Below are 12,611 nucleotides of genomic sequence, written 5' to 3' on the forward strand. Positions count from 1 at the left end.
CAGGACGCCCCAAACCTGCCAATGTGTGTAGCTATACCTTATTACCTCATCATGTGAAATAGCCAATCATATGTGAACATGTCTATGTGCCTCGTTTGAATCCACCAATCCCCGTAACTATGCATCTGCTTCTGTACGCCCGCTTCTGCTTCCCCAATCCCTATAAAAGCCCCATGCTGGAGCTGCTGGGTGCGCAAGTCCTCCGAAGAGACTGTGTGCCCGCAGGTACCTGTGTTTTCCAATAAACCCTCTTGCTGATTGCATCCGAGTGGACTCGGCTCGGTCATTGGGCGCTTGGGACTCCTCCTGAGGGAAAGGTCCTCTCTGGGGGTCTTTCAGTGCCAGCCTCATGGGTTAATCTATGAGCTTACCTGTGAATGGGCTGGTTGGAGGGAGCAGGTCTGTCAGTGGTCATGGCCCCCTTCTGCTGCCTGGCTGTTGGGAAGCAGTCAGCTCTGTTTTTTTTCATGCTCTCCTACTGTGTTCTTTCTGCTGCAGACCCACAGTGATGGGCCATACAACCACAGAGTGAGACCTCTAATGGCATGAACTGAAATAAGTCCTGTTAAGTTGTCTTTGTCAGGTATCTTGTTTTTTGTTTTTTTTGTTTTTGTTTTTGTTTTTTTCTTTTTTTCGGAGCTGGGGACCGAACCCAGGGCCTTGCGCTTCCTAGGCAAGCGCTCTACCACTGAGCTAAATCCCCAACCCCGTCAGGTATCTTGTAATGGGAACTTGAGACTGTTTTGCAATGTAGTTGCAGTGTAGCACAGACTGGCCCGGAACTCAAGGTCCACCCACCTCTGCCTGCAGTGTGCAGGGTCGCAGGTTTGTATCGCTGTGCCTGGTCGACAGCGGTGGGATTTGTTTACTTTTGAGATAGGGTCTCATGCAGACCGGGCTGGCCTTAAAATCACTCTGTAGCCTGAAATGACCTAGAACTCCCGGATCTTCCTGCCTCTGCCTCCCATATCAGAGTGCCCCATTGTGTCTAGCTGCAATAAAAATTTGATGAACATTTCTGACAGTATCCTCGCTGTCAGTCAGTGTTAACCATCAGTCTTGCCAGCAGAGTGTGTTGGTGTGTTCATTAAAACGGTGCTTTATCTCTGCCATCTTCCCTTCCCAAATATGTAACCAAGGCCAAGTGAGGGAAACCAAGATCAGGCAGATGTCTGACCAGCACTGATGACTGAACAGGGAAAGGACAACCTGACAGCCAAGAGAAACCCTGATCACAACAGTCCCTTGGGTGGAGTCCAGGGTCAGAAAGATGATGCTTGAGTGTGTTAGGGGTGTCTCTAGAGGAACTGAACTGGTGTGTGTGTGTGTGTGTGTGTGTGTGTGTGTGTGTGTGTGTGAGAGAGAGAGAGAGAGAGAGAGAGAGAGAGAGAGAGAGAGAGAGAGAGACTGAGATTAGGATGGCTTACAGGCTGTGGTCCAGCTAGTTCAACAATGGCTGTCTACCAACAGAAGGGCAAAGAATCGAGAATCCAGTAGTTGTTCAGTCCACAAGACTGGCTGTCTCAGCTGCTCTTCTGTACATGCTGGAACCTAAAGAAGACAGCTCTATTGCTATAGTGAAGGAATGAACTGGTTAGCCACAGTGAGAGCAAGCAGGCAAAAAGCAAAAGCTTCCCTCTTGCATGTCCTTTGTATACGTGCTAGCCGGAGGTATGGTCTAGGTTAAAGGTGGAACTTCCCACCCGAAGGATCCAGATTAAACCTGGTGGCAGTGGACACACCTTTAACCCCAACATAGGAAGACAGGTTTCTGGCCATGCTGGTTTGCAGAGCAAGTTCCAGGACAACCAGAATGAAACCCTGTCTTGGAAATCTGGAGTAGGAGGAGGAAGAGGAGGGAGGGAGGGAGGAAAGGAAGGAGAGAAGAGGAGGAGAAGAAAACCCCTCACTGGTGTACCCAGCTACTAGAATTTTAGTCAATTCTAGACGTGGTCAGGTTGACAAACAAGAATATAGACATCACATGGGAGAAAGGTGAGTGAAGCCAGGTTAGCTAGTAACAGATCTATGCTTTTCTCAATATGTTAATAATGGGGAAGATGGGGGATTGGATATCATAGAGCTTTCTGTGAATCCCGAAGTAAAAACAGCATATTTGCTGGGATGTGGTTCCCTGTAGAGGACTTGTGCAGAGTGAACAAGGCTTTGGGTTCAATCTCCAAGGTTGCAGGAGGATACAAAACACTCCGTTCTTTGTTCTCCCACACTTGGACACATTCTGTTCTCCAGTTCCTCCAGGTTTCAGTATTTGTCCAGAGACAAGAACTTGTTTTACTCTAAGGTAGGAAAAGAAAGTCACTGTTGTCACACTGTTTCCTTTCCACAGACCTTTATCAAATCTTAGTCTTGTGCAATGCCCTTGCCTTTTAAAAATATCCCGGGAGCCAGAGAGCGTTCTTAGCAGCGTTTGCTGTGCTTGCTCAGACCCAGGTTTGGTTTCCAGTATCCACACAAGGTGGCTTGAGGAGAACCGATGCCCTCCTCTGTCCTCTGCTGGTGCCTTCACATATGAGATTCATATAAACACACAAAGGCACATACACACAAACACATGCTGACACACATAAAAAAAACTTCCCAAAATATTCCGGGGGTCAAGTTCACTGACTGCTCTTCCTGAGTAGCTGGCAGCTCAAAACCATCTATAATTCCAGTTGCAGGAGCTTGGGTGCTGACTTCTAACCTCCACAGACACCAGGGACACACATGATGCACAATACACACCTGCATACACCCATGCTCTGAAAGAAAAAGTCTTTTAAAACCAGGCAGTGTCAGCACACACCATTAATCGCAGAACTCAGGAGGCAGAGGCAGGTGGATGTCTGAGTTCGAGGCCAGACATAGAGACTCACTCTGGTCTATAGAGTGAGTTCCAAGACAGCCAAGGATACAAAAAGAAAACCTGTCTTTAAAAATATACTACTACTACTACTACTACTACTACTACTACTACTACTACTACTAATAATAATAATAATAATAATAATAATATCGCTACAAAGTTTATAGCTGGGAATGTAGCACTTTGCCAGCTGGAGGACCTAAATCTGATCCGCAGCACAAAGCAGACAGAGCAGACTGTTGCTTTGGGCTTGGTACAGGCCCACTTCCTGGTCTGCACTTATGGTCAGGCAGTTCCGTTATTCCGCAGCCTATCTTGTCTGGAGCTCTGCACGGCATTAAAGCATTTGTCTGGAATCAAGTACTGAGGGGGTGGGAAGTGTGGCTCAACAGTAGTCTGCTCACAGCGTGGAGTGCCCTGGATCCCACCCCTAACATCCCCACCCCCAAGAGAGTTTGATTAAGTGGTTAAATTCAGTCTGGTTTTGAGTCTTTAAAAAATAGAATTCGTTCCCAGCACCTGGGAGGCAGAGGCAGGTGAATCTCCGAGTTTAAGGCTAGCCTGGTCTACAGGGCCACACAGAGAAACCCTGTTTTGGGGGGAAAAAAAGAGTTCTTTAATTCTAAGAGAATTTGTTCTTTATTATGTGTATGTTATGTGAGTGAGTGTTTTACCTGTGTGTAGTACACCCATGTACATACCCATGGAGGCCAGAAGAGGGCGTCAGTTTCCCTGGAACTTGGCATAGTTTCCCCTTTGCATTCCTGGCCCTTTCTCTTTTTTGACTGTTCAGTTCCAACCCCACCATCTCTGGAACTGCTGTCTTTAAATCAAGTCCAGGCTGTGCGTCCATTCATTCAAGAAACACTTGTGGAGGACCTACTATGTGCCAGGTAGTATTCTAGGCACTGGAAATAGAGCGATGGTGTGTGTGTCGGGAGGTGGGGGCGCTCACATTTCTGTTAGAAGGCAGTGAGTACGCAGACGTCGTGCGTGCTTCTAATTCCAGCTCTCAGAAGTAAACAGAAATGTCAAGTTCCAGCCGCCTGGGCTAGGTAGAGAGCCACTGTTTTTGTTCTCTGTGTGTGTGCTTGTTTGTGGTTTGTGTGTTTTTGACATAGGGCCTCTCTGCTGTTCTGGAATTTACTATGTGGACTGAGCTGGCCTTAAACTTCGAGATCCACTTGTACCGCCCAATCTCTAGCATCAAAGGTGTGCACCACCACACCTAGTAAGCTGTTGTCTTTCTAAAAAGCGCTTTGGAGAGCATAAATGCAAAGAATTAGCATAGACAGTGATTTCCATGGAGATAAGGGTGTGAGGGTTGAGGGTCTGTGATTCGCTGAAGAATGATATCCTGGACTCAGTGTAAACACAAAGAGGATTTTATTCCGCAGAGGCTTGGCTGCTGAGGGTAAAATCTGGAAACCAAGGGGGAGATGCCAGGAGGTCAGGTGGCCTTGGAACTTCCACACTGGAGAGAGAAGTAGGGACACTCTCTCGAAAAAGTCCAGGGTTTTCCATCTAGGTGGGGACTTGCAATAGATTATGGTTGGAGGCGGTCCAGCCAACTTGCTGGAGAAGGTGGAGTTCAGAAGAGAGCCCAGCCGTGGTGGGTGAAGATGCTCTTGCTCTTCTGTAAGTGCTGCGCATGCCTGCAAGGACTCTGCCTTGCTGATTCGTGTATGTACGGGGGAGAGGGCTGGGCCCATGTCCCTGTCAGGGACCCTGGTGGTCACTTGTGCTCCTCTCTAGGAGTGCCTGGGTCTGGAGGGTCTGGAGGCTGGGCTGGTGCTGCTTATATTCAAATGTTAAATTCTGCACCCCAAGATCTTCTTGCTCCAAGACAAGCAGATCCAGCCTTTGTTGTGTTAAGCCTTGCTCCCCAAGTTAATTGGTAGATAAAAGGCTAAAGCCTATGGTTGGGCGATAGATAGAGGTAGGCAGGTTTTCAATTACCTGGCTGGAGGTGGCAGATAGGAGAAGGAGAGAAAAAAAGGACATGGAGAGGGGGGAAGTGACCATGAGAGGAGATGGACCATGAGCACATGGCCAGGAGAAGCAGCAAGTGACAAGGGACATAAGCTGGGATGTAAGTTAGACTAGCTCCCAACCTGCCCAATCTAGGTTTACAGCTTATAGATAAAATACCTGGATTGCGTGTCTTTTACATGAGCTAACTAGAATATAATAATTTACTTTTTGGGAGGAAGACATTGCTATCCACCCACAGAGTGCAAATCCACCTGCAGTTGTGGGTGGGACCTGACTGTTTCTGGCCTGCAAAATAGAAGTATTTGTGGTCTGAGATGCTTCCAGGGTGGCCTTAGGCACTGTGGCAAGTACATAATACTCTCGTGGAACCCCCAGAAATCTGTATGAGGTAGGGACCAGCGTGTCCTCTTAACAGGGAAGGAGGCCTAGGCGCAGAGCCCAGCTGGCATTTTTTAGAGTCTGCAGAGCGAGATCAGATAATCCCTCTGGAGTAGAGTGAGCTGCTTCTTGCTCAGTGCCCTGAGAGAACTCCCATCTGTGGATAAAGAAGAGAGTAGAAGCCAGCTGCGCACTTGAGAGGCTGAGATAGGAGGATTGTTGAGTTCAAGAATATCCTGGGTTGCATGAAGACCTATCTTTAAGAGGGGAGTATGCTGGAGAGCACTGGCTTAGCAGTTAAGAGCTGCTTGTCCAGAGGACTTGAGTTCGATTCCCAGTACAAGTGGTAACAACCGTCTCTAATTCCATGTCAAGAAAACATTTTTGTGGTCTTCATGGGCACCAGGAACGCACATGGTACACGGAGACACACTTAGTCAAAAAACCCATACACATAGAATAAATACCAAAGAGAGAAAGAAAAAGAAAGAAAGAAAGCACGGAAATGAAGACATAACTGCCAAACCGGTCATTAGAACACAGAAGCAGGTTTTATCTACAACTTGCAGACTTATATCAACGGTCCCATTTTACAGACCAGGACCACACCCATCCGCCCCAATCCAGAGCAGAGGTGTCTAAGGCGCCCGTAATGCTTTCCCCCTCTATCCACAGTCTGCTTCCCTCTGCTGGCTCCTTCTCTTGGGTAGGACTTCTGCGTGTGGAGCCCCCATCTTCAGTTGCTTCAGTTTCTGTCTGTATCACCTAGGCGCTCTGCTCTGCCTTAGGCTGCTGGCTGCACTGGCCTGGAGCAGCTCCCAGGGGCTCAAGGGTAGGGACGTGACCCACACACAGTGGGCAGGGCGAGTGTGTAGAGGCCTTGTATAATGTCTCCCACAACTCACCCAGGTGATTCTCTTTGCCGATTACATTCCGAAGGTGTCCCTGTTAGAGGCTGAGGCTACCGCGGCCTAATACAGGAACCAGGTCACCAAGCAGCTGTGGCTCTGAACCTTGCATCCAGGGTGAGTTCCAGGCATGGCCCAGAGCTCTACAGGTGACGGGTTTGGCAGAGGGCAGAGTGTCTTGGTGCTCCGGCACCGAGTAGTACCTCCCTAGTTACTGTCCTCATCATCTATGAGAAGATAACACATATTTCTTTTCTGAGTGGGTAAAAATGAGGTATTTTGTTTACTTAGTTTTAGGAATTCATTTGTCTTTCCCTGAGGATGTTTGTGCATTCCTGGGAACTCTCAACCTGGCCTCAGAATTCCTTAGAATCCCCGAGTGAGGGGCTGGGGGCGTGGCTCAGTGGTAGAGCCCCTGCCTAGAATCCCCGAGTGAGGGGCTGGGGGCGTGGCTCAGTGGTAGAGCCCCTGCCTAGGATCCCCCAGTGAGGGGCTGGGGGCGTGGCTCAGTGGTAGAGCCCCTGCCTAGAATCCCCGAGTGAGGGGCTGGGGGCGTGGTTCCACCTTCCTGCAACCCTCCTCTCTTCCTATACTTAGGGTAGGGTGAGTGTCCACTTTACCTTCCCTTGGATTCTGGCTCCCTCTAGCCGCATCCTTAGAGAAGAATAAGGTGTAACAGCCCTTCCTTGGTATCCTCTAGTCCCAATCTGCCTCAGCCACTCCCAACTCCAGGGACTTATTTATATGAATCTGTCTTTTTAGCTCAAACCTCTAGTTCCCTTTTCTGCTTCACTCTCTCATTTTTCTCCATGGAGTTCCCTGAACTGGAGCCCCTGGAGCTGTCCGAGGTCTGCCTTGCGCTCCTAGTCGCGCCCCGCGCCGCCGGCGCCCCCCATCGCACCTCTGTCTTTCTCAAGTACTCACGGCCCAAGCTTGGCAACCACTCTCTTGCTTCACATCCTGCATCCCGCACCTCCCGGAGACCCAGCCCGACTCAAAAATAAACAAAACAAAACAAACAAAATCCCGAAGTACCTTGGTAGTTTTTAATTCAACAAAAAGTATTTCTTTTATTTGGAGAGCCTTATTGGTCGAATTTCATCCTTATTGGTGGAATTTCAGTCCCGCACTCGATTTTGACTGGTTGCTTCTTGCTTATTCCTCTGATTGGATAATCACAGCAAACCTCTTGAAGAAAGGAAGAGCCAAATTCTAGCCTCTTCCGCCAGGGGGCACTGGCGGGCTTCCCGAGGGCTGATCTTTCGGGAAACCTCCCCTCACTCCCCTCCCCAAACTGGGATCCTTTCAGAGGTGGGAAGGAACTGCTGAGGATGGGACAGGTGAATAAACTGGGCCCGCCCTATTTACGAAGAGCACTGCCTCAACCTGGATTGCTGGCTTCACAAATTTTGTAAAACTAAGATCTATGATCCCATCCATAAACACTAATAATATGCAGGCTGGAGAGATGGCTCAGTGGTTAAGAGCACTGACTGTTCTTACAGAGGTCCTGAGTTCAATTCCCAGCAACCACATGGTGGCTCACAACCATCTGTAATGAGATCTGATGCCCTCTTCTGGTGTGTCTGAAGACAGCTACAGTGTACTTATATATAATAAATCTTTAAAAAATATGCATGTATGAACACATCATATATGTATATATGTATATATCATATATATATAATGTAGGGTCTTACTACGTAGCCCAGGCTAGCCTCAAATTCAGTTTTCCCGCCTTCGATCTTTGGGTTCTGGGGTTGCAAGCATGTGTCGCACTCTTGGATAATTTAATGTTATAAAGGATTTATTTATTCTCGTGTGTCTGAGTGAGTTTGTGTGCACCATGTAAATGCAGGCGCTCTTGGAGACCAGGAAAGAGCATTGGATTCCCTGGGACTGAGGTTACAAGTGGTTGTCAGCCACCACGTGGGTTCTAGGGACTGCACTCAACCGCTCTGCAAATGCAGCAGGAGCTACCCCTGAGCCACTCTTCAACCCCTAACTCGATACTTTTAACTGATTGTAGAAACCAACACACCACACACGCAGACCTGGGAAGGCCATCAGCCTGGGAAAGTCTTTTCTGTTTGAGGGCTGGAATATAGTTTAGTTGGTACGTGAAGCCTTGGATCAGCTCCCTAGTGTTGCATAAACTCCAGGCATGGGGATCTGTACCCCAACATATGTAATATTTACTATGTAATGCCAACCCTGGAAAAGTAGAAACAGGAGGTGTGCAAGGTCGCCCTCAATAAATAGCAAGGCTGTGTTTTTTAAAATTATCTATTTTTTTTTTTGGTTCTTTTTTTCGGAGCTGGGGACCGAACCCAGGGCCTTGCACTTCCTAGGTAAGCGCTCTACCACTGAGCTAAATCCCCAGCCCCTAAAATTATCTATTTTTAATTTCTGTGCACTGGTGTTTTGACTGCATGTATGTCTGTGTGAAGGTGTCAGAGCCCCTTGAACTGGAGTTACAGGTGGCTGTGAGCTGCCATGTGGTTGCTGGGAATTGAACCCAAGTCCTCTGGAAGAGCAGCCATGCTCTTAACCACAGAACCAGCTCTCCAGCTCTCCCAGCCCTTTTGTTGTTGTGGTTTTGTTTCTTTTTGCCTGCATATGAGTATCTTGAAAAGAAACTCTGAGAGGGTTTTAAATTTACACTTTTATTTGTGTGCATGCTTATGTGTGTGCGCATGCGTGTATCTGTAGGAAGGGGTCAGATGACCTTCAGGAACTGGTTCCACAGAACTTACACAGTCAGGTTTGGATGGCTACTGCCTTCACCTACTGAACTAGGTTGCTGGCCCATAATGAAAGGATTTCTTTCCTTTCCCCCCTCTTTTTGGAATCAGAGTCTCACTCTGTAGACCAGGCTGGCCTGGAAGCCACAGAGTTATGTCTGCCTCTGTCTTTTTTTTTTTCCATTTTTCATTTTTTTAGATTTATTTATTTATTATATATAAGTCATTATATATACTGTTTTAGACGCACCAGAAGAGAGCATCGGATCTCATTACAGATGGTTGTAAGCCACCACGTGGTTGCTGGGATTTGAACTCAGGACCTCGGGAAGAGCAGTCAGCGCTCTTAACCGCTGAGCCATCCCTCCAGCCCTTGCTCTGTCTTCTGAGTGCAGGGATTACAGCCGTGTGCCACCATAGCCCAGCAACATTTCCTTGGCTGTCCTTATTGTACTGGTGGCTCTGGGCTGTCAGTGGGGACCCTGTCAGCTCCTCACTGGCTTTTCTGGAAGTGAATGAAGGCAAAGGACAGAATGGCCAGGTTTCAGAGTTGCCCTTCGTCCAGGAAGTCCCCAGTCCCTCTTCACCTAGGGCAGATGCCTCCTCTGGACGTCCCCGTCTTAGCCATGATCCTTGTCCTGTGCTTCCCAGGACCGTCCACTCTGGGCTGTCACAGGTCTGTCTCCCCACTAGACTGTGGACCTAGGAGATGTAGCTATAATCTAAATAATTTTCTCCTTTCCTCTCTCTCCTCCCCTTCTCCTTACTCCATTCTCCCACACCCACCTTTTCTTTGTAGCCCATGACTGGTCTGGATCCTCCTTAGCGCCACGTTAGCGTCAAACTTTCCACCCTCCTGCCTCAGATGCCCGAGTGTGATCACAGTCAGGTGCCACCCCTCTTGACTCTTGTTTTTGTTTGTTTTACCATGACCCATCACCCCCCAGAACAGAAACTGAGCAATGGCTATTTGTTTGTTACATAAAGAATCTATTCCAACATGTCTACTGTTGTCCCACACCACAGTATTACAGGTAATTTGAGGGGATCATGGAGTATTGAGAAATTAGTGTCTGAATCTGGGCCGCTTGACTCCCTATCCTGTATTCTTATCCATCATGCCAAATGACTAGTGGGCTGAAAACCAGCTTTCCACAAAACGGATGTCTGCCCGCTCAGCCTTTTTCTTCTAGAAATCTCCGGGAGAGCATGCAGGCGGGTGGGAGGTTAAGGACTGTGAGGACAAGGGAGAGGCGCCAGAACGACTAGACCTAGGCTGATTTGAGGGTGAGCGAGGGAGAGTTTGGAGGGGTTTTTCTAGACCCATAGGGGGCAGCCGGAGACGGCAGCCAGAGATGTGGGGGCGGAGAAAGGGTGGAGACCGGCCCCGCGGGGGGCGATGCGGTAGCTGCAGCGGCGGCCGCAGGAGTTTCCCACAATGCAGCGCGGCGCGCTGTCCCCGGTGCTGATGCTCAGCGCTGCCCCGGAGCCTCCACCGCGCCCGCCTCCCGCCCTTTCCCCGCCGGGCCCCGGCTCAGCGCCTCGCCATGGCTCTGCTCGCTCGGGTCCTGCCCCAGAGCCGTCTGGGGGCCTGGCCGCGGCGCTCGACAGCAGCCTGCGGGCTGCCGTGGCGTTCAAGGCGGAGGGTCAGCGTTGTTACCGAGAGAAGAAGTTCCGAGAAGCCATTGGCAAGTACCACCGGGCACTGCTGCAGCTGAAGGCTGCTCAGGGGGCCCGCCCTGGCGGTCTGCCCGCCCCCTCCCCGGGACCCCCCACCAGCCCGGGGCCCGCCCGCCTTAGCGAGGAGCAGCGGCGCCTGGTGGAGAACACAGAGGTTGAATGTTACGACTCCCTCACTGGTACGAGGCCGTCGGGGATGTGGGTGGGGGCGCAGAGGACATGGATGAGACAGGTGGGTGTTGAGGGGCAATCAGAAGGCCTTAGGACATGGGGGTGGTGGCTGGAAGCTGAAGGAGTCAGGGCTGTGGTCTGGTGGAAAAGACTTCAGAACTTGATGAGGACAGGAGTTGGGAATAGATGAACAGGGCTTCTTGGATGGAAGAATCAGGGGCTTGGATAATGGGCTCTTGACTTGGTCTTCCAAGCCCCACTTCCCTGACTCGTTCTTTCCCCCGGTCTGCCATGCATGAGCCAAGGTTAAAAGGCTTAGCATGCACTAGCTATTTCGTTCTTGGACCCTCACTTCTGTAATTTGCTTGGGAAACCTCCAGCTAATTGCTTCAGACGTGTCTGTCCTGCGCCCTCTAGAGGAGGGGCAAATAGATCTTATACCAATGGGCTGACTGACTAGTGTCCCCTGGTGGCCAGAGCAATCCCTTAGGTCTAGGGAAAGAGGCCGGGTTATTCCAGGTCATGTGAATCCTAGGGAATGCAGGCTGTGTCTGAGGGTACAGGGTCTCTGCACCCCCACAGCTTGCCTCCTGCAGTCGGAGCTAGTGAACTATGAGCGTGTGCGTGAGTACTGTCTCAAGGTGCTGGAGAAACAGCAGGGCAACTTCAAGGCCACCTATCGTGCCGGCATTGCCTTTTACCACCTGGGCGATTATGCGCGTGCGCTGCGCTACCTACAGGAGGCCCGCAGCCGAGAGCCCACAGGTGAGTGGCAGGGCTGGGCAGGGCTGGGCAGGGCAGGGGGTTAGAGCAGAGGAAACCACGTCAGGAGGACCAGGGCAGAGTCAAGCTATCCCAGGGAAATGCTGTTACCAGCTCTGGACGAGCTCTCTCTAGCTACTAAGTCTCCTCATACACCCACCCATTAGCCAGGCACTTTCCCCAAAGGTATACTCACCTTGTCCCTCTGACATTTCCCCAACCAATTCTCATCATTGGGAAACTGAACCCAGGGCCACATGCATGCAAGGCAAACACTGCATCCCCAATACATTGACCCATCCCTTATCCACTCACCGATGATGGCCTTGACTACTTCTCCCCCACACCCATATTCCTCTGCTCCCTCCCGGTCACATTCAGCTCCTCAGTCACTTTTTGCCCTCCACTCATCTGCTCATAATGCTTGCTCTGCCCTTGGGGGGAACCAGCCAGGGGACTCATGTGTCCATATGTGTGTAGACATGACCCAAGCCCAGGAGGAGGGAACACAGCAGGTGCTAGATGCAGAGTTGTGGGAGCAAAGAGGCAAGATTAGCTTTCCTGTGAAGTGGTTTGGTGTGAACAGTTGTCACTTGGGGATGAGTGGAGGTGTGAGAAGAGCCTCTCCTGACAGAACACTGCTGCTGCTGCTGCACGTGTGAGGTAGGAGGTGTGAATGTCTCGGGGTGGCTGGTACAGCTGAGGTGCTAGGAGTGGAGTCACCGACTGTCCTGAGGACATCAGCTGCTGTCTCAGGACACCCAGATAATGTTGCCATCCCTCCCCTGCAGACACCAATGTTCTCCGCTACATCCAGCTGACTCAGCTGAAGATGAACCGTTGCAGCCTCCAGAGGGAAGACAGTGATAGTGGCACTGGAGGCCCAGCTCGGAATGCCGTGGGCTGAGGCCAAGGGGCAGCCTCCACCTTATTCCCTCCAACCTAACCAGGCAACTCCCCCTGACTCATGCGATTACTGGTAAAGCACCTGCTACTGGTGTCGCCTTTGTGTGGTCTTATTGTGGGGATAAAGGAGTGGATCTATACCTTGGTGTCACTTCCTCATAAAGCCAGAGGCCCAGGGAGGAAAAATAGGGTTTAGAGGTG

At 50.2% G+C, this 12,611-nt stretch overlaps 1 protein-coding gene and 1 long non-coding RNA gene across 2 annotated transcripts; one reads left to right on the plus strand and one right to left on the minus strand.

Moving 5' to 3' along the window:
• Window positions 1-4,238: 4,238 nt before the first annotated feature.
• LOC103691074 (uncharacterized) lies at window positions 4,239-7,296 on the minus strand. Its single transcript, XR_005498961.2, has 3 exons — window positions 7,072-7,296; window positions 6,145-6,374; window positions 4,239-5,396 (listed from the first exon to the last, which is right to left on the minus strand). It is a non-coding gene; the product is annotated as an uncharacterized LOC103691074 (long non-coding RNA).
• Window positions 7,297-10,324: 3,028 nt separating this feature from the next.
• On the plus strand, window positions 10,325-12,507 carry Ttc9b (tetratricopeptide repeat domain 9B). Its single transcript, NM_001108478.1, has 3 exons — window positions 10,325-10,750; window positions 11,325-11,507; window positions 12,296-12,507. Exons 1-3 carry the CDS (start codon window positions 10,330-10,332, stop codon window positions 12,409-12,411), a joined length of 720 nt encoding a protein of 239 aa, NP_001101948.1. The 5' UTR covers window positions 10,325-10,329; the 3' UTR covers window positions 12,412-12,507.
• Window positions 12,508-12,611: the final 104 nt, after the last annotated feature.

This window comes from Rattus norvegicus, chromosome 1, assembly GCF_036323735.1.
Source record: "Rattus norvegicus strain BN/NHsdMcwi chromosome 1, GRCr8, whole genome shotgun sequence".
NCBI classification, from domain to species: Eukaryota; Metazoa; Chordata; class Mammalia; order Rodentia; family Muridae; genus Rattus; species Rattus norvegicus.

What these genes read in the sequence shown, in the direction of transcription:
- Ttc9b (NM_001108478.1), top strand. Translation starts at nt 10,330, where the DNA reads ATGCAGCGCGGCGCGCTGTCCCCGGTGCTGATGCTCAGCGCTGCCCCG. An exon ending in ATGTTACGACTCCCTCACTG is followed by an intron (nt 10,751 to 11,324) that starts GTACGAGGCCGT and finishes GCACCCCCACAG; the next exon opens with CTTGCCTCCTGCAGTCGGAG. An exon ending in CCGCAGCCGAGAGCCCACAG is followed by an intron (nt 11,508 to 12,295) that starts GTGAGTGGCAGG and finishes CCTCCCCTGCAG; the next exon opens with ACACCAATGTTCTCCGCTAC.